Here is a 17162-nt window from a genome sequence, read left to right on the forward strand (position 1 = left end):
GGGTCATCAAACAGGCCGGGCGTTCACAGCTCTCAGCCGCTGAACTCACAGCTGTTCCATCAGGAAGGAACTCCTCCGCACTCTGTCACTTTCTTTATTGTTATTATTGACTTTCTGTCAGAAGAGTCCGATGTGAGCGGAATAATCGACTTTTTTTTCTGATGTTTTTGTCCCTGAAACGTTCTGAACTGTCACAGCTAATGACAGTGGTTTAGGCTTCGTCGAGCAGCACAGTTGGAACAATGTGTCATCTCAGTCTCACACTGTCACTCGCACAAAAGCATCATTCTGTCTAAATCTTTGCCGCTCCCCGTCCTCCAGACGCTCCACACGTGGGCTGCACGGCGTGTCATTATGTTCCTCGAGTGTCAGAGCTTCGGTTCATACATGTTCCATCACCCTGGCCCCAACAAACCCTGTTTATTTATTGTACTGAAAGCCATGTCATGGTCATGTGACTGCTGGTCATAATTATTTGCACGGAGCACTGCAGGCGTTTTTGGTGATTTTTGTTGTTCCAGTACTCCAGAGAAGAGTTGCTATGGACACAGTTCTGATCAGTGGGGAGGATCGTGTCTGGTATTTGGTATAAAATGACGCTGTAGTGATCGACTTCATGTGTTTTCTGATGGAACCCTCCGTCACACATGATGATGAAGTCCTCTGCCTCTCTCTGGCTGTGATGAACGGTGTAGTTCCGGTGTTCATGAAAGCCTCACGCTGTGATGGAAACAAATTCAGGCAGAAAAACTGACGGCACATTAGCTTGTTAGCAGAGGCCTCCACTGACAGTGACTCACATCAGCCAGTTAATTAGCTGCTCAGATGTCACTATAAGACTGCCTCCCTCTCTCTCCGGGTTCGTCATCATTAGATGGTGGTGCTGATGGACCCCATGGAGGATCCAGACGACATCCTGCGTGCCAACCGCTCCAGGGAGAAGACCTACATGTTTGACGTGGCGTTTGACTTCTCCGCCAGTCAGGTGAGCAAATGGTTAATAATAAAATAAAAAGAATAAAATCTGTTCAGAGTTAATGTGCGTTTGTTGTCCTCGCCCTGTGCAGGAGGAGGTGTACCGAGCTACGACCAAAGGGCTGATCGAGGGCCTCATATCCGGCTACAACGCCACTGTGTTCGCTTATGGACCCACAGGTGTGTGTGTGTGTGTGTGTGTGACCCCTTAATCTGTGATTCCACACACTGATGCAGTTTCAGCGCAGCTCTGATTAGAGGATGAGTCACGCTCTACCTCCCACACCTCCAGATTCTCAAAGACCAGTTGTACCCATCTGTGTCTCCGCTCGTCCGTCTGTCTCAGAGTCTTTGTCCAGCTTATGAGAGCAGCTGAATGACGAGCTTTTCTGTCCTTTCGGCAGGTTGTGGGAAGACATACACCATGCTGGGGACGGACAAGGAGCCCGGCATCTACGTCCGCACCCTGAACGACCTGTTTCGTGCCATCGAGGAGACCAGTGACGACATGCTGTACAGCGTCTCCATGTCCTACCTGGAGGTGAGCCCCTCCTGTCTCTGGCAGAACGTTGCAGCCATGATTTCTGCCGTCTAGAGTCGCTCGTCTCTCCACACATCATGATAACATCTCAGGCCTTTAGTGAATGCCAGATACTACTGCTGGTGTCACTTTACGTGCGCCCGGCATCGGTGTCACACCTGAACCGAGCTGAGCTGGCAGAGCTGAAGAGACTCTCAGACTCAGACTGTGAGATCTGCCCCAGGTTCATTTCCTCTAGCGTGTAATACCCCGTTCACACTGGAGAAAAACATCTGGCAAAAAGCGGGATTCGGGTCTATCCAGATGTTTTTTTTCTGAGTGTGAACACCTCGAATCCGGCTAGATCCACCCACGAGAGGTGGATCTAGCCGGATTGGCTCAAATGTGGCTCAGGTGTGAACGCAAATGTGGCTCGCGAATCCGGCTAGCGACATGCTACTTCCGGTTAGCAACGTGCTACTTCCGGTTAGCGGTGTGCTACTTCACAAAAAATCGCATTGGCGCATGCGCACACGCGGTCCTACCGCGGCCTGAACAGACTCTGTATATTACGAGGCACCACCTAGTGGTTTGGAGGATCCGCTGGATGAAGCTGGATTGAGTGTGGACACAACTGTGTGCTAGCCAGATTTGAAAATAGGTCTGAATGCATCCAGCTTAAAGGCTGTCTGGGCTCAATCCTACTCTAGCTGGAATGACTTTCTCCAGCCGGCTCAGACTGAGGTCACGCGCAGAAACACGTCTGTGCTCCGATGATGCTACTTCAAAATGTGCAACTTATATTAAATCTATAGCTCCAACGTTTGTCCCACCCTCCCTCTGCTGTATTTTCGGACACATATCAGCCTTCAGTGTCATGTCACTGTGGTCATTCCATATGAAAATACCTGCATGCTGTTTATATAGCCTCTGTATCTGTATGAGCTGTTTTTGTCTGGTGAAATAGTCCCGTCTCTACATGAGATGTTGGCAGCAGAGCTTTCGTGCCATTGATTGTCTTAAAATCTAGAAATATCAGAACCCCGATGCTGTGATTCCCTCTTCTTGGTAATTCATGTGAGCAGATTCATCGTCTGACTCCACGTGAAGAACTGCTCCATCAACAGCAGAATGTAAAAACATGAATATAAAGACGGTCGAGTCAGATTTATTCTGAACCGTTCAGCCTGTCGGGCGAGCAGCAGAGAGACGAGGGAATAACAGAGAACACTCAGAGTGAGAACAGCGCGGCAGAAGCTGTTGTTTTTGCCTCTTTGGAGCGGCGGCCTCTGCGTCCGTCAGTGTTTTCAGACGCTGTCATTATGAGCAGTGATCGACTGTTATCGCAGCTTTAGCAGCACTCTGTGGGTGGACGTAAACATCTTCCAATTAGAGCGCCACTCAGGGAGTCGGGATGCTCTTTGACCTGTATTGAACTCATCCTTATGTATCCTGTGTGTGTGTGTGTGTGTGCTGTTTCCAGGGAGCAATCTGTTACTTAACACAAAGAGGTTAAACGCCATTTGTATAGCGCACACATCTGCTCCTTTTCTCCTGCAGATCACATGTGCAATCTCTGAAACACATAAATATAACCAGCCATTCACACACATGTGACGCATGTCCACACACACACACACACAGGCCTTGTATGTGTGTGTGGATGGGTCTCATCTGAAAACCTGAAGGACGACAGAGAATTAACCCTTTGAACCTGTGTGTTCAAAATAGCACCTGTTTTTTTTCTGGTAAATATCTCTGGATGTGTTCTTCACAGTGACGCGGTTCTAATATGAAATAAAAATACACACCCTGACCTGTCACAGGATAGCTGCACACCTGTGTGCAAGAAAAATCCTACAGTCAGGAGAGATGCAAAAAACAAAGGCTAATAAAAATGATATGTAACGTTTATTATTTGAAATCATGGACGATGTGGAGCTACTCAGCACTGCTGGGGGTTCAACATGTGAGGCTAGCACTGTGTTTATTACTGTTAAAATGGTTTTTAAAAGCCAGTATGTCAGGTTGATTGATTAGCATGCTAACAGTCAGCTAGCTCGCCTGCAGTCTGTCAGAGCTGTGAGCGTGACTTCACGCTCTGAGCTTTGTTCAGACTTCTCCTGCAGAGTACAGATGGAAAGACGACAAACCTCTGGCTGTCAGCGGCGGTAAACTCGTCTTTACCTTTCCGTCCTCCTGTCACCTCACAGGATGCAGCTTTTATGTGTGGCGGTGGTTTGATGACAGCCTGCCACCCAGCAAGGTTCTGAGGACGTCGTTCCTGATGTTTAGAAAGCCTGACAGCCTGAGTGGAGCTTCCTCAGGGATACAAACCGTCCTGACATTTTATATTTCTGTCTTCTTAGATCTACAACGAGATGATCAGAGATCTGCTGAACCCGTCCTCGGGCTTCTTAGACTTGCGAGAAGACTCAAAGGGGGTGATTCAGGTGGCCGGCATCACGGAGGTGTCCACCATCAATGCCCAAGAGGTGAGACAGACTTCCTAACCCAACACGACTCGCTTATTTTAGCTTAACTCCACAAAAAAGCCTCCATCCCTGTGTTCACAGATCATGGAGCTGCTGATGAGGGGCAACAAGCAGCGCATGCAGGAGCCCACGGCCGCCAATAAGACGTCGTCCCGCTCTCATGCCGTGCTGCAGGTGGCCGTCAAGCAGCAGAGCCGCTGCCGCGACGTCCTGCAGGAGGTCCGCTTCGCACGCCTCTTCATGATCGACCTCGCCGGCTCCGAGCGAGCAGCACAGGTGTGGTAGCTGAGCCTTCCTTAACACCACCCATCAGCTGTGTTCCAGTTAATCAGCTGCTTCTTCTAGAGTAGATTGGAGAGTAAATAAAGAGACAAATATTAAAAACTAACAAATTCTTTTATTCCCGCTCTTTTGCCGGCTCTATAAATAGGGATTTGTTGGACAAGTGAGGCCACTTACTGACCACAGAGGCTGTTTGACAGAGCGCAGGGATGCATGTGGTGATCCTGGTGGATTAAAAAAAAATAGAGGCGATGCTGCCATCTGCTGGTCAGGGGGACGCCTTGTTCCTGCCCTCCTGTTGGCTTTAAAGATCATCATTTCTCTCTTTGTGTCTCAGACTCAGAACAGAGGTCAACGTTTGAAAGAAGGCGCCCACATCAACCGCTCCCTGCTGGCTTTGGGAAACTGCATCAACGCTCTGAGCGACAAGAACAGCAACAAATACGTCAACTACCGAGACAGCAAGCTGACCCGCCTCCTGAAGGTACAACCAGAAGAGCAGCCCCGTCTGTTCTTCATCTTTACACGCCCGCCACATTCACCTTCCTCTTCCTCTTGGTATGACAGGACTCTCTGGGCGGGAACAGCCGGACCGTGATGATCGCACACATCAGCCCCGCCTCTGTGGCCTTCGAGGAGTCTCGTAACACGCTGGCGTATGCAGACCGTGCCAAAAGCATTCGAACACGGGTGAGTCTTCCTCAGAGTGTTCGTCACGTGACTTCCTTTGTCAGTTAGGACAGGATAACAGGTTAAAGACATTTTATTTTGGGTCATTTTCAGACTCAAATGACTTCATCCTCCTCTCTTGTTGCTCCAGGTGAAGAAGAACCTGATCAATGTGTCGTACCACATCGCTCAGTACACCAACATCATCTCTGACCTGCGCTGTGAGATCCAGCGGCTCAAACAGAAGATCGCCGATCAGGCCGGCCGACAGCTCAACGCAGAGCGCGCCGACATCCGCAACGTGCAGGGTAAAGGCCGCTCCACCCGGACCACCCGGAAGGCGCCTGATTGAGACTTGTATGGTGATAACGTGTTGTCCTCCGCTGTTTGCAGCTGAGGTCCAGGCACACTCGAGCCAGCAGAGCCGGGCTGAGATGGACCAGCTGAGGGAGCAGCTCCTGGACGCCTTCCGGCAGCAGATGGAGATAAGGAGGACACTGATGGAGCTGGACAACAGCAACATGGAGATCCAGATCGACACCTCCAAACACCTCCTGACCATCGCAGAGTCAGTGACGTTACTGTGACGCCACCATCCTCAGAAACATCTGCAGGTCGTTAACGTGCGTTTATCTCACTTCCAGCTGGGAGCAGGAGCGCAGCCGGTGCAGGAGGAAGTGGCGAGCAGAGAGGAGGAAGGAAAGCGTCAATAAGGACGAGAGTGAAAAGGACTCCGATTCACCGGAGTCACCGCCAGACAGCACAGAGACCCAGGAGGTGGCGATGGCTCGAGAAAACCTGGTGACGCTCGTGGCAGAGCAGAAGAGGATCCACAAGCAGAAGGTGGGGTCGTCCACCCGCCCGTGCAGCATCACATTTGTAAGAACCCGATCTGGAGTCTGATTGTTCGGTCTGTTTCTGTCAAGGCGTTGCTGGAGCGCCGCTTTCTGGAGCTCCGGGATCGAGCGCGGCGCCTGGAAGAGCTGCTCCCACGCCGCGTGAGCTCGGAGGAGCAGCGCGAGGTGCTGGGCCTCCTGTGCAAAGTGCACGAGCTGGAGATCGAGAACGCCGAGATGCAGTCGCACGCACTGCTCAAAGACAACGTCATCCGGCTGAAGAACTTTGTGGTGCAGCGCTTCGAGCAGCACCGGAACCTGTGTGACGAGATCATCCAGCAGCAGCGGCGGTTCATCGATGGTGAGTCCGTGTGTGAAAGCAGAGGCTGGAATGGAAGGGCCGAATGTTTTTATAATCCGATGTCTGTGTTCCAGACCACAGCCTGCTCGTCCCCCCACACCTCCAGGAGCTGTATGACATGTACATCAGAGAGCTGGACGAGAGGAAGCTGGACAGAGCCATGGCCCTGGACAAGGCCACCACCAAACACACCATCAGGGTAAAAACCATCAAGCTGGAGCTGCTTTATTTACAAAGAGCATCCAGATCACTTTCTCCCTCTGCTCTCGTCTTCAGGAGGGCTCTCTGCCAAAGATCGCGCTGCCTCGTGACAACATGCAGGATGTGGACTCTGACCAGGAGAGTGTACGCAATGTGCGCGCTCAGAGCAAGCGAGGTCCAGCCAAGATCCGCCGACACACGCTGCCACCCATCCTCCCCGAACCAGAGCTGTAAGAGAACGCTGAGCGTAGATGATTGACTCTGATCTGAGTGTCACTGTTTCACCAGCACACCTTACTCTCCATCAGGGACAGTAACAGAGTCTTTAAGAGCAGCCCGCACGCCAGGCAGATCAAGCACTCAGCCGTGATGACGCCGCCTCCGATCCACATCAACGGGAAGGGCAACAGAGAGGTGAGCTCCTGATTCTTCTCCTGTCCGGCCGTTTGAATCTGTCTGTCTGATCCGATCGCCTCCTCTGTCCGTCTGCAGCTGCAGCCTCTGCTTCCTGAGAGCTCTCTGAGCTACAGCCACCTCAGCCACAGCGTCAGCAGCCACCTGGACTCCTCACCTGAGAGCAGCGAGGCCGGCGCCGACATCCCCCTCTCCAGAAATGGTAAGCATGGACAGCCGCCATTTTATTTTTGCTCATATGACCACAAGAGTCATAACATCTGCAGGATCTCTGAGCATGAAGAAAAATTCTCTCCTCTCTCTGTGTCTCCACAGAGCGGCAGCAGATCTTAAAAGGAGTCCAGAACATCGTGGTAAAGGCGGCCCGTCGCCGCTCCAAAGCCATGGAGGTGGATGCCTTGCGGTTGCCGCCGGCCCCCTCTCCCCTGGATCCCAAGAAGCAGAAGAGCAGCCTCTCGCTGAGCGAGGTGCCCCCCAGAAACCTGCCGCTGCGGCGCGGCAGGCAGCCGAGCCCCGAGCTGAGACACGCCACGTCGGACGATAACTTGTCCAGCAGCACCGGGGAAGGGCCCGGCCTGCAGGTGACGTGGACTCGTCCGCGGAATCGCCAGGTTGCCATCAAAAACCAAACGCCCCGTGAGGTGGACTTTGAAGCTCGCCGCAAAAAGAGGCGGTCGCGCTCCTTTGAGGTCACCGGTCAGGCAGTGAGTATCCGACCAGAGGGCGTGAACTGTCGCCTGCAGAAAGTTTGACGCCTCTTTTTTCTCCTGCAGCTGCCACAAACAAAAACCCCCACCGCCGCTCAGAGGTTCCGCCCTCTGGACAGCACGTCTGACCCTCATCTCCACATCAACGGCCAGCGGCCCCAGTACAGAGGGGTCCCACCTCTCGCCAAAGTCCGCCCTCCCCCCAGCAGCCAGCAGACAGGTGTGAAGAACCGCCATCACACAGAGCAGTGTTTCCCTCCGCCATGTTTTCACTCACCTGTCCTCTCATCTGATTCTCAGGCTCAGAGTCCTCCACAGCCAACATGAACCACCCGAAGAGAGGACCGCCGCTCCGGCCGCAGCCCCTCCTCTACATCACCACCACAGGCACCGCCGGCGCCCAGCGCACACGTAGACACTGAGCTGTGGTCTACGCCCGACACCAGCACTGACCCTGTGAACTCTGACTGACAACAGAGGTTGTGACAGAGTGTGTGTTCCGTCCCGTCAGGTGTTTCCTCGCTGTCGTGCTGAAATGTCGGTGAATTGTTCACGTTCCTTCATGAGCCTCGCAGTCATGATGTAAATAAGAATCGATGTTTCACCATGACAGGAAAAAAAAATATTGTGCACTTCTGGATTCATCGTTTGTATTCTCACACCCGGGTCTTTGCCTTTTCTTACCCACAATCCCCCTGTCGGTCATCATGTTTGTGTAGATAAAGGTGTTGTTTATTTCCACTGTAGTCAGCTGTTTATTTAACTGTTGCCTTTTCTTTTATTGTTGTTTTCATAATTTACTTTCTATACTTTATTTTGTACTTTTTTAATTTGTAACCGAATAAATTTCAATGAAATGTGTAAAAATGTTTTACACTTGTTTTTTTTTTATTTGAAGTGTTATACTTAAAACTGTCCACCAGATGGCGCGCAGACGGACACAGGCTTGTGAGGCGCGGACAATTTAGTGCAGCTTAAAATAAAAACATTTTTTCCAGAAGGTGTAAATTATAAACATTAAATATTTAATGAGTGCGGAGCGTTAAGATTTAAATAAAAATGTGTTTTTATGTATTAGTTTAAAGAAAAAGAGAAAAATCTATAAAAAAAATCAACTAAGCCGGAAGTCCCGCCTCCTCATCTTTACAGGCGTCACTCCCGTCCAATCATATCCGTTCTGTTGACTGACTGATCGCCCTGTGGACCAATGACAGGCGGGATTACAGCTGCCGGGCGGAAGCGCTCATGGAGCTGATTTGCAACCCGCCGGAGCCGCAGCGGAGAAGAAGGGAAAATGTCGCTGGCCGCTGCGCCGACCGTTCTAGGATCAGCGTCCCTTTAAGAGGAGAAACACGCCGTTACTCGGTGAGTGGCACCGCCGTCACTAGTTGCATCTGAGTTTAGGAAGGGGTGGCTGTGAGTTTGTGTCCCGTTCGGGGACGGTAACCATGCGGTCCGGTGCTGCGGTGTGTCCCTGTGTGGAGCCAACACACACAGACAGACACACAGCAGCAGAGGCGGCCGGCGGCCATGATGACTGTTTGTTACGAGCTGAATGTGACAGGAGGGTTAGCATGTAGCTACCAGCCAGAGTTTAGCACAGTTACAAGTCAATGCTAACAAGCCGGAGATGATGTTTTTGAGCTTTATATCACCTCGATCTTTAAAAGTGTCTAAAAGCTTTTAACGCCGCCGCTTATTTGTCTTAATTTGTTGGTTAAAAGCTGCCGTTATCACGGCCTCCGTTCACTCGGAGCTGTGCGTCCTGGATGCGCTTTGACGCACGGACACACGCTCCTCTGACGTCTCCTGGTTTCCAACAGTTTTATGAACAGAAGATGTAAAAGTAAAAACACAACATTCCAAGGGTGGAAACACAGACCACGACATCTTACACATGCATTTTAAAGCAGAAATAATAAAACTATTACTTTTATAATCATTAGTTTAATCACTTATTGATCAAACTGACACGTTTTTCCTTTTAGGTTATCTCCACTGCCGGACCCTGACCGGCATGAAGCTGGACAAAGGAAGTCAATCGCCACAAACTATTGAAAGTTGATGGACCTCTGAGACGACCTGACCCTAAAAATCAAAGCTAGCTAACGTTTCGGCTCCATCATGGACCCGTCCACCCGGGTGGTGAGTCTGGATGCACAGGGGAACGTGGTCTTCACGGTGGTGAAGCCGGTGATGGGCATCTTTCAGGTGTCGTCGGATCAAACGGGCAGTGTGGCGCAGGGTGGGATGAGCCTGCAGGGATTGGCGGAGAACACGCTAGTCCTCCCTCAGGCAACGAATTCGGCTCCCCTCGACCAGAACCAGATGGACATGCAGCATCATGTCCAGCCTCAGGTCCAGGCCGAGGAGATGACCCAGCACCAGGAACTGCTGCCAGACCCAGCTGTGCACTCGGAGACGAGCAGCCAGATGCCATTTGCAGAGGTGTCGTCTCTCCTGGATCCAAACATGAAAGGGTCGAAGGCTCGTAAGTCCGATCGCATGCTGGCTAAACAAAACCCCGACCCAGCTGCTGCACTTCACCTCCTCCTGTCTTGTAATTTCAGGGAAGTATCTCATCTCATACGATGAAATTAAAAGACGGCTGCAGGCTCCAGAGAAGATGTCGCTGCGGTCTTTAGCGGCGTACACACGGGTCAGCCGAGGCCCCGCCAGCAAGAAAACACTGCTGGAGTCACTGAACGTTCTCGGCCTCACACCGAGCACAACGACCTCGGTGTCCTCCTCTTTCTCCAAACTTACTGAAGGTGACTGTGTGTGTGTGAGAGAGAAGCTGTGAAGAGTGAAGACTGAGCTGTGTGTGTTTCCTCGTGTTTTAGGTGACACCAGAGCGCTGTGTGATGACATGAGAGATTTTGCCCATGATTACATCGACTACGGCAACATGGCCAAACAGCTGATCCCAGAGACCAACACAGTCCAGCACTGGTCCAAAATCATTGAAACTAAGTGAGTTTGTCCAAAACACTTTGAGGAAAATGTGTTTTTCCACTTCAGGAATCCATGATCAGTTAGTTCCTACTTCTTTTAGGGCAGCTTTCAGGAGTGAGTAAAGGACCAATCACAAAGGGGGAGGTACTTTTGATTGTTGAATCACAACACTTTGTGCCTGACCTAAGTTCCTGCAGTGGAAAAGGCTCAGCTACAGCAGGCCAGTTAGTTCCTGTGCTCTTCCAGTGCTGCCTACATACAGAGTAGTTTTTGTTGAATGGTTAAAACAGTCTCAAGTTCCTGCAGTGGGAAAGCACCTAATAGTGAAGTGTCACTCCTCCACTGCAGGAATTTAAATCAATATCTCTTGAGTTCATCCATAGCCAGGGATCTAGGCCACCACAATGGCGCTGTAAGAGGAACTATTAGTTCTTTAAATCACGGTAACGCTCTTCCCCCTTCCTCCCAGGAACCACCTGGAGGATATGAGAAAATGCTTCAAGGACCCGGTGAACAGTGGTGCGTTCGACAACGTCACTCATGGCCTGGGACTTGGAATGCTGGATGTTGCACTGGACATGATCGTCATGGTAATCGAACAGCAGATCCGCATCCTGTCTGGCGCCGCGGCATCAGACCCAGCCGACCTGGGTCCACCCATGCGCCGTATTCGCAAGCGGAACCGCAAGACCCGCTTGATGGACAACGAGAAGTCACACAGGATGCCCGGAGGGGTGAAAGAGCAGGGGAAGGTCATTTCGAGAGGGAAGAGCCGAGCCAGAGCCCGGAAGAAGGTCACACAGGAACCTGGAGGAGGGGGCGGAGGCTCTGTCCCTGTGGAGACCCAGGTAGAGCAGTGCAAGCCAGACAACGTGGAGGGTAATGTCCTCACCCTGGTCTCAGTGGGTTATGAGACGGTTTCCAGTGGACTCAGTGCAGCTGAGACTGTTTGACACCAGGTCACCTGACCTTCAAATAATCCAATCACTGTCCTGCTCACACTTGGACTTGGAGTGGGACTCCTCAGAATCCTCATTCTTTATAATATGACACTGGGGCCACACTGGGTGGCTTAGCATTGAGACTGGAAATGGGATCAAGCCAAATCCTACCAGCAAGTCTGAAGCTCACAACATCTGTCTGAACCTTTTTACAGAAGGGACCCAGTTTATGTCCCGGTACGGTGCTCCTTCGGTTTCTTTCTTTGATCAGCACACCCTCAGCCCTCAGCCACGTCTCCACAGTGGCTCAGAGAGGGGTGGTTAGCAGACTAGCTTCACATATCTTTACACACACACACACCAAAGCGGTTATATCCTCTCATTATGTTGATAATCTTCTTTTTTAATGTAAAGTGCTGCTGACTGTTAGATCCTAGATCAGCTCTGGATTGGATGTTCCCTTTGGATATAGTTCTGAGCAATGCAAAGCTAGGCTAATTAGCTAACCTGCTACATTTCTCATAATGATCAATGTCAGATTGATCAATGTCATGTTTTAGCATCATGTACGTCGTCTTTTTTTCTCACTTGTGTTCCTTTGAAGCAGAACACATAACATCGGCGGTCTGGACTATACGTGTGTATGTGTTGCTGGTTGTACGGTGTCTTCTGTCGTGTTTGTTTCTTAGAGCTACTTCTGTATTAGAGTAAAGAAAAATAATGTTTTTACTGGACCCTCAAATATAAAACTTTAGTTTTCATAATGACTTTAATGAGTCTGCATTCAATCAGATAACTCATTACGCACGGCAGCAGCTGTTGTCATGCACAGGTGTTGGTCTGTGTGTTGTTTTCTAGAAGCTGAAAGGCATTATGGGGGATCTCGGACAGGAGAAAGACACTCAGCAGAGTCAGCCAAGTGCTAATACCCTAACAGTACACACACACGCAGAGTGAGTGAACAGCTTTAGAGAGGATTTGCTCTGCATTAACCCTCAGAGGGCACGCGGTGACGGCAGGAAAACAAGGAAGACGAGCTCCGACACACTTCGTGTGGTTCTGCACAGAGCATGAAGTGCAGCGGGGGGGTTATGGTGAGCTGTCCTCAGAGCAGCAGCTAATGTTCTTGTAGGCGTGTGTTGTTTTTGGAGAGTTTCTCCAGCAGCAGTCTGGAGACGGCAGGACGAGGAGGGATGGGGCACCCGAACGTGCCGCTGTCACACAAATACACACTTCCTCACCGGGACCGATGCAGATCCAGCCAACTGCAGCCGTACACGCCAAATGGTGAGTGGAACACAGAGGTTATTGGTGCATGTTCACTCAAGTTAAATTAGAGAATTTACAGTAGAGGACTACATCATCCTTCGTGCAGGCAACTGCTGCTGCAAGAGCTTATCTCCCCAGGAGGTTCACCGGTACCTGGAAGGCCAAAACCATCAGTGGACAGGGGTAGTTTGACCACCAGCAAGCAAAGAATAATCCAAACAGCAGTGAGGTCTGCATGGAGCTGGTGGTCTCAAGGAGAATCCTGCAGGTCACAGTCCTCCTTTGTTACCACAGATGTTCCTGAGGTTCGATCATGGGCCCCCTTTTAGTCATTACCTCCAACTAATCCATTGCTGTGGTCCAGCTCTGCTTCTCCACCGAGCCTGGTTCCCCACCCTCCCTCTCTGGCTTGGGTCACATCCTCAGACTGTGACCTCTTCCACAACAGGAGCTCAGTGGTCGCTGTTGTCGGTGGTCTAAGACTCCTAACTGTTCCACCACTGCTAGACTAGGTGTGTAAATGTTAGTACAGACTGCACTGAAAAATAATGTGCTCATTTCTGTCCGCGCAGAGAATCTGAACAATGCGTTAGGAGCCATCAGAGTCCTCGGCGTGGAGCTGATTGCAGACGAACTGAAGCCGCATCTAAACACAGTGATGACCAGCATTAAGGAGAAGAGTGAGTCCCTTATAGGTCTGCTCTGTTTTGTGCTAGGTCACCTGTTTATTTTTTACATGTGCAGTTCCATTTGTGTCCAGAGAAAGGTGCTGCTGAGCAGGTGGTGATCAGCGGTGTCCTGCCGATCCTGGCGCTGTCATTGAGGAGCAGGGGGCCTCTCCGCCTGCCCACCGCCAAACTAGTGGCCGAGCTGGCCAGGGAATGTACGTCCACGCTGCCACTGTTCAGTAATATGACGATGAATCTGGGATGAGTCTGAGTTTTGTTTGTTGTTCTGGTTCCTGGTGTGGTTCCAGCTGTGGTTCGTAAAGGTTTTGGTGATGCTGGCTTGGTTACGGCACTGCTGTCTGTGCTGACCACCACAGACCAGGAGCTGCTCCTTCACGCCGCACTGGCCATCTCTCGCATGTCCTATGACAGTCGTAAGTCCAACCTGTCACAACATACTGTCAAATAAAAGCTGCTAACAGGAAGCCGTATGTTAGTTGCTAGCACCAGTTGTTGCTGCTAGCTTAGCTTTAGATGCAGATGTTAGCTACATCTGCTGTAGTAGAGTAGGGTGTGTTCAGCTTCTACCGAATGTTTTCTAACCTGAGAGCTCTTTCTCTCTCAGCTAAGCAGCAGGAGCTGTTGCTACGCCGTGGCGCGGTGCCCCGTCTTGTCGTCATCCTACTGCGGTTCCCGGATCAGGAGGCGCTGGAGGAGGCGTGCCTCCAGGCGCTCTGTAACCTCAGCGGCATGGCGGTGTCGGAGGAGGCCGGAATGGTTTGGGAGAGGGGTTCGTCCGTGAGGCCGGGAGAGTCCGTGTTCCACGGCGTGTCTCCTCACACCTGCGGCTTCGCCTCCTCTGTGACTCTGGTGCGCGTGTGTCAGTGGGGACCCGGTCAGTACGCCGTGAACATCGAGGTGTTCCAGCGCTGCTCGTCGTCCTTCTGGACCCTTCACGGCAATAAACGGACTGCTCGCTGGTTCCCCTTCTCCAGCCTGGGAAGCTGCTCCAATTTCTACAAAGGGATCAAGTTCTCCACCAGGAATGTTCCTCGGACAAAAAGTCTGAGGACCCGCATGTTCCACACGTTCCTCTGAGAACGTAAAGACTACAAACATGGTGGCCTAATCTGTCTTCTCTTTGTCCAGCTTATACTTCACAGGCTTTGATCAATACCAGAGCATGTAAACGATGCTGTGTTGATGTGTGATCGTCTCACAAGTGCTGAAAATCTGGCAGCAATATTGCTACTGTGCAGCTTCGCCCTGTATTTTTCTTTAATAAAAACATGTAAACGTTTATGAGACACAATAACATGAGCATGTTTGTGTTCCTGCTTCGTCGTGTTTTATAGAGAAGAAGAAGAAAAGGAGGAACTACCTGACGTGATCAATAATAATTTGATGTTGTATCTGAATGATCTGATTTGTACACACCACAGCTGACCTTTAACCTCACTGCAGTACAACAAACATGTTAAAGCAGTTTTACAAAAGTAAAAATATTACATTTTCATCAGGCACACAGATTACTGAAGGAATAAGCTGTCACCCCATAATTCGGTTGAGCTGCTTCCGGTGTTCTATATTACGGTAGAGCTGTTGTCCAATCATATTTCAGCTAGCTTCTGTTGCCAGGTTCTGTGAAATCTGCCTAACGCCTTCAGAGTCAACAGAGCAGGCTCCCGTGCGCGGTAAGTGAACGGACACAGTCAACAGCCAATCAGATCTCGAGTCAGTGACATCAAGGCCAACTAGAAGGCCTGACGCTGGAATGGACATGAACGAGCCCTGTGATTGGATAAGAACTCCGAGAGCCTAAACGGCGGCACTTTGCAAAATGTCCGAACTAAACCCGGAGACCAGACCGATACCAACAGCTGCAGATATGTGTTTAGTCCATGATGGCTGAGGGAGGAGGAGAGAGAGAGAGAGAGAGCTGGTTACAGATGTACTCACGACGCCATTTTTTAAGACGGACCTTTCTCGAAAAGCTGGATGTTGTGAGAAGATGTCGGCTAACCCTCCGCGTTAGCTAGCTAGCTAGCTAGCCTGTCCCTGCAGAGGGAAGGACTGTGACTGTCCCTGGGCGTTTCTCAATAACAAGTACGCGAAGTACAGACAAGTTTACATATTGAGAAACGCCCCCTTGTGTCCACTGCTTGTCCTGAGCTCATTCTCTGCATTAAAACTTATTAAAACTTATGCCGGAAACACGAGCGGCAGACGCGGCTCTCATCAGCCTCCATGTCCACAGAGAAGGCCTAATAAGCAGGAACTGTGGAGGAGCTCCGTGTTGGTGAGTGCAAGCTTGTTATTTTTATTTTATCTCTTAAAATCAGCTTTTATTGTGGACTCTGATCTCAGCCTCCCACTCTTCATTGTGAATGTGTGCTTATTGGTTGTCAGTGCTCAGGAAATCAAGATAAGATAAGATAAGATAAGATAAAACTTTATTAATCCCGAAGGAAATTCTTGTGCCAGAGGTATCAAGTCACAATAAATGCAGTTAAGTACAGAGTATAAGTATAAGTGTCACTATAATCCAAAAAAAGAGTACAGTACGCAGTATGAGCACAATATATGATACATGGATACAAATATGGAGATGTAAGGTGCTAAGTAAACATAATATAGACAAGTGGAGGGAATGACAGTGATGCCTGACATGATTATCTAGCACTTCTCCCTACAGAAAGGGGAGGAGTTATACAGTCTGATGGCCACTGGCAGGAAGGACCTCCTGTGGCGTTCTGTGCTGCTCCTCGGTAGTCTCAGTCTACCGCTGAATGTGCTCCTGTAGGACAGCAGTGTGTCCTGCAGGGGGTGAGACGTGTTGTTAGGAATACTGAGGAGTTTCCTCAGTATCCTCCTCTCCGTCACCTCCACCACAGACTCCAGCTCCACTCCCAGCACCGAGCCAGCCTTCCTAATGAGCTTGTTGAGTCTGTTGGTGTCGGCCGTCTTCATCCTGCTGCCCCAGCACACTACAGCGTAGAAGATGACGCTGGAGACCACTGAGTGGTAAAACATCTGCAGCATGGTCTGGCAGACGTTAAAGGACCTGAGTCTCCTCAGTAGATACAGGTGACTCTGTCCCTTCCTGTATATTGCCTCTGCGTTTGTGGACCAGTCCAGTTTGTGGTCAATGTGGACACCCAGGTATTTGTAGCTGTCCACAATGTCCACGTTGGTACCCTTGATGCTGACCGGGTTTGGGAGTGTCTGGGCTTCCTGAAGTCCACCACCAGCTCTCTTGTCTTTGTGACATTCAAGTGTTGCTCAGCTAGTTTATACTGAGATGATGTTATGTTTACATGTTTACATGTGTGTAATCTGGAGCCATGGTGTCATGTTGATGTTATTATGAGGTGTATTCATTTAGGTAGGACTCAGTGGGACGTCATTGAAGGCCTTGGTGTGGTCTGCACGGCCCGCCACAGACACATTCTAATCCTACATGGGACTGTTAGGAATCCACAAAGCTGGCTGTGCAGTAATAGTTGGAACAGACCAAAATAAATCTACTACTCCATAAAGTCTTGCCATGTACATATTGGAATTAAGTGGTGAGTGTTTTTTCCTCCACAAATGGAATATTTCTCCCTTATAAGGACTTGGAAATTGGTTTTGTAGATATTATAGCTCCTAGAAAACTTTCATCTTTGGAAACTCCTCAACCACTGACACCGAGCCCCCCAGGACACTGGCCTTTAGAGAAGCTTCAGTCTTTAACTCTCTTGGTCTTTCAAACTAATTCTATGATCACCTCCAGAGGCTGTTTGTGTCTGTGTTGGCCTGTTTTACATGTTTTTGGCTCCACCTAGTGCTACATTGGTATCATTGTGATGGACTTAGTAAATAGTTTG

The 17162-nt window shown here is 50.2% G+C and overlaps 3 protein-coding genes across 3 annotated transcripts in view; all 3 read left to right on the forward strand.

Annotated features, from left to right (window-relative positions):
• kif19 (kinesin family member 19) overlaps positions 1 to 8197 on the forward strand; it is a 20142-nt gene extending 11945 nt beyond the window's left edge. The window contains exons 3-20 of the mRNA XM_028408447.1: positions 875 to 985; positions 1068 to 1155; positions 1380 to 1516; positions 3865 to 3990; positions 4072 to 4266; positions 4610 to 4756; positions 4840 to 4962; positions 5093 to 5249; positions 5335 to 5509; positions 5586 to 5784; positions 5868 to 6138; positions 6213 to 6337; positions 6415 to 6569; positions 6648 to 6753; positions 6832 to 6955; positions 7069 to 7457; positions 7527 to 7680; positions 7761 to 8197. Of these exons, the coding sequence (XP_028264248.1) occupies positions 875 to 985; positions 1068 to 1155; positions 1380 to 1516; positions 3865 to 3990; positions 4072 to 4266; positions 4610 to 4756; positions 4840 to 4962; positions 5093 to 5249; positions 5335 to 5509; positions 5586 to 5784; positions 5868 to 6138; positions 6213 to 6337; positions 6415 to 6569; positions 6648 to 6753; positions 6832 to 6955; positions 7069 to 7457; positions 7527 to 7680; positions 7761 to 7882 (2904 nt within the window). The 3' untranslated portion in view covers positions 7883 to 8197. The remainder of the gene's footprint in view (positions 1 to 874; positions 986 to 1067; positions 1156 to 1379; positions 1517 to 3864; positions 3991 to 4071; positions 4267 to 4609; positions 4757 to 4839; positions 4963 to 5092; positions 5250 to 5334; positions 5510 to 5585; positions 5785 to 5867; positions 6139 to 6212; positions 6338 to 6414; positions 6570 to 6647; positions 6754 to 6831; positions 6956 to 7068; positions 7458 to 7526; positions 7681 to 7760) is intronic.
• A 512-nt stretch (positions 8198 to 8709) lies between these two features.
• LOC114437780 (uncharacterized) lies at positions 8710 to 12123 on the forward strand. Its single transcript, XM_028408697.1, has 5 exons — positions 8710 to 8825; positions 9449 to 9951; positions 10031 to 10231; positions 10304 to 10433; positions 10885 to 12123. Exons 2-5 carry the CDS (start codon positions 9585 to 9587, stop codon positions 11366 to 11368), a joined length of 1182 nt encoding a protein of 393 aa, XP_028264498.1. The 5' UTR covers positions 8710 to 8825; positions 9449 to 9584; the 3' UTR covers positions 11369 to 12123.
• Positions 12124 to 12266: 143 nt separating this feature from the next.
• Positions 12267 to 14605, forward strand: LOC114437781 (rap1 GTPase-GDP dissociation stimulator 1). Its single transcript, XM_028408698.1, has 6 exons — positions 12267 to 12406; positions 12491 to 12643; positions 13198 to 13305; positions 13386 to 13508; positions 13602 to 13727; positions 13919 to 14605. Exons 2-6 carry the CDS (start codon positions 12550 to 12552, stop codon positions 14389 to 14391), a joined length of 924 nt encoding a protein of 307 aa, XP_028264499.1. The 5' UTR covers positions 12267 to 12406; positions 12491 to 12549; the 3' UTR covers positions 14392 to 14605.
• Positions 14606 to 17162: the final 2557 nt, after the last annotated feature.

The sequence above is a fragment of the Parambassis ranga genome, chromosome 6 (assembly GCF_900634625.1).
Source record: "Parambassis ranga chromosome 6, fParRan2.1, whole genome shotgun sequence".
In the NCBI taxonomy this organism is placed as follows: domain Eukaryota; kingdom Metazoa; phylum Chordata; class Actinopteri; family Ambassidae; genus Parambassis; species Parambassis ranga.

Bases quoted from the DNA above. Each gene is read 5' to 3' on its own strand.
- LOC114437780 (XM_028408697.1), top strand. From the start codon at position 9,585: ATGGACCCGTCCACCCGGGTGGTGAGTCTGGATGCACAGGGGAACGTG. The intron at 9,952-10,030 runs GTAAGTCCGATC...TTGTAATTTCAG, and splicing joins CATGAAAGGGTCGAAGGCTC to GGAAGTATCTCATCTCATAC. The intron at 10,434-10,884 runs GTGAGTTTGTCC...CCTTCCTCCCAG, and splicing joins TCCAAAATCATTGAAACTAA to GAACCACCTGGAGGATATGA.
- LOC114437781 (XM_028408698.1), top strand. From the start codon at position 12,550: ATGGGGCACCCGAACGTGCCGCTGTCACACAAATACACACTTCCTCAC. The intron at 12,644-13,197 runs GTGAGTGGAACA...CTGTCCGCGCAG, and splicing joins GCAGCCGTACACGCCAAATG to AGAATCTGAACAATGCGTTA. The intron at 13,509-13,601 runs GTACGTCCACGC...GTGTGGTTCCAG, and splicing joins GGCCGAGCTGGCCAGGGAAT to CTGTGGTTCGTAAAGGTTTT.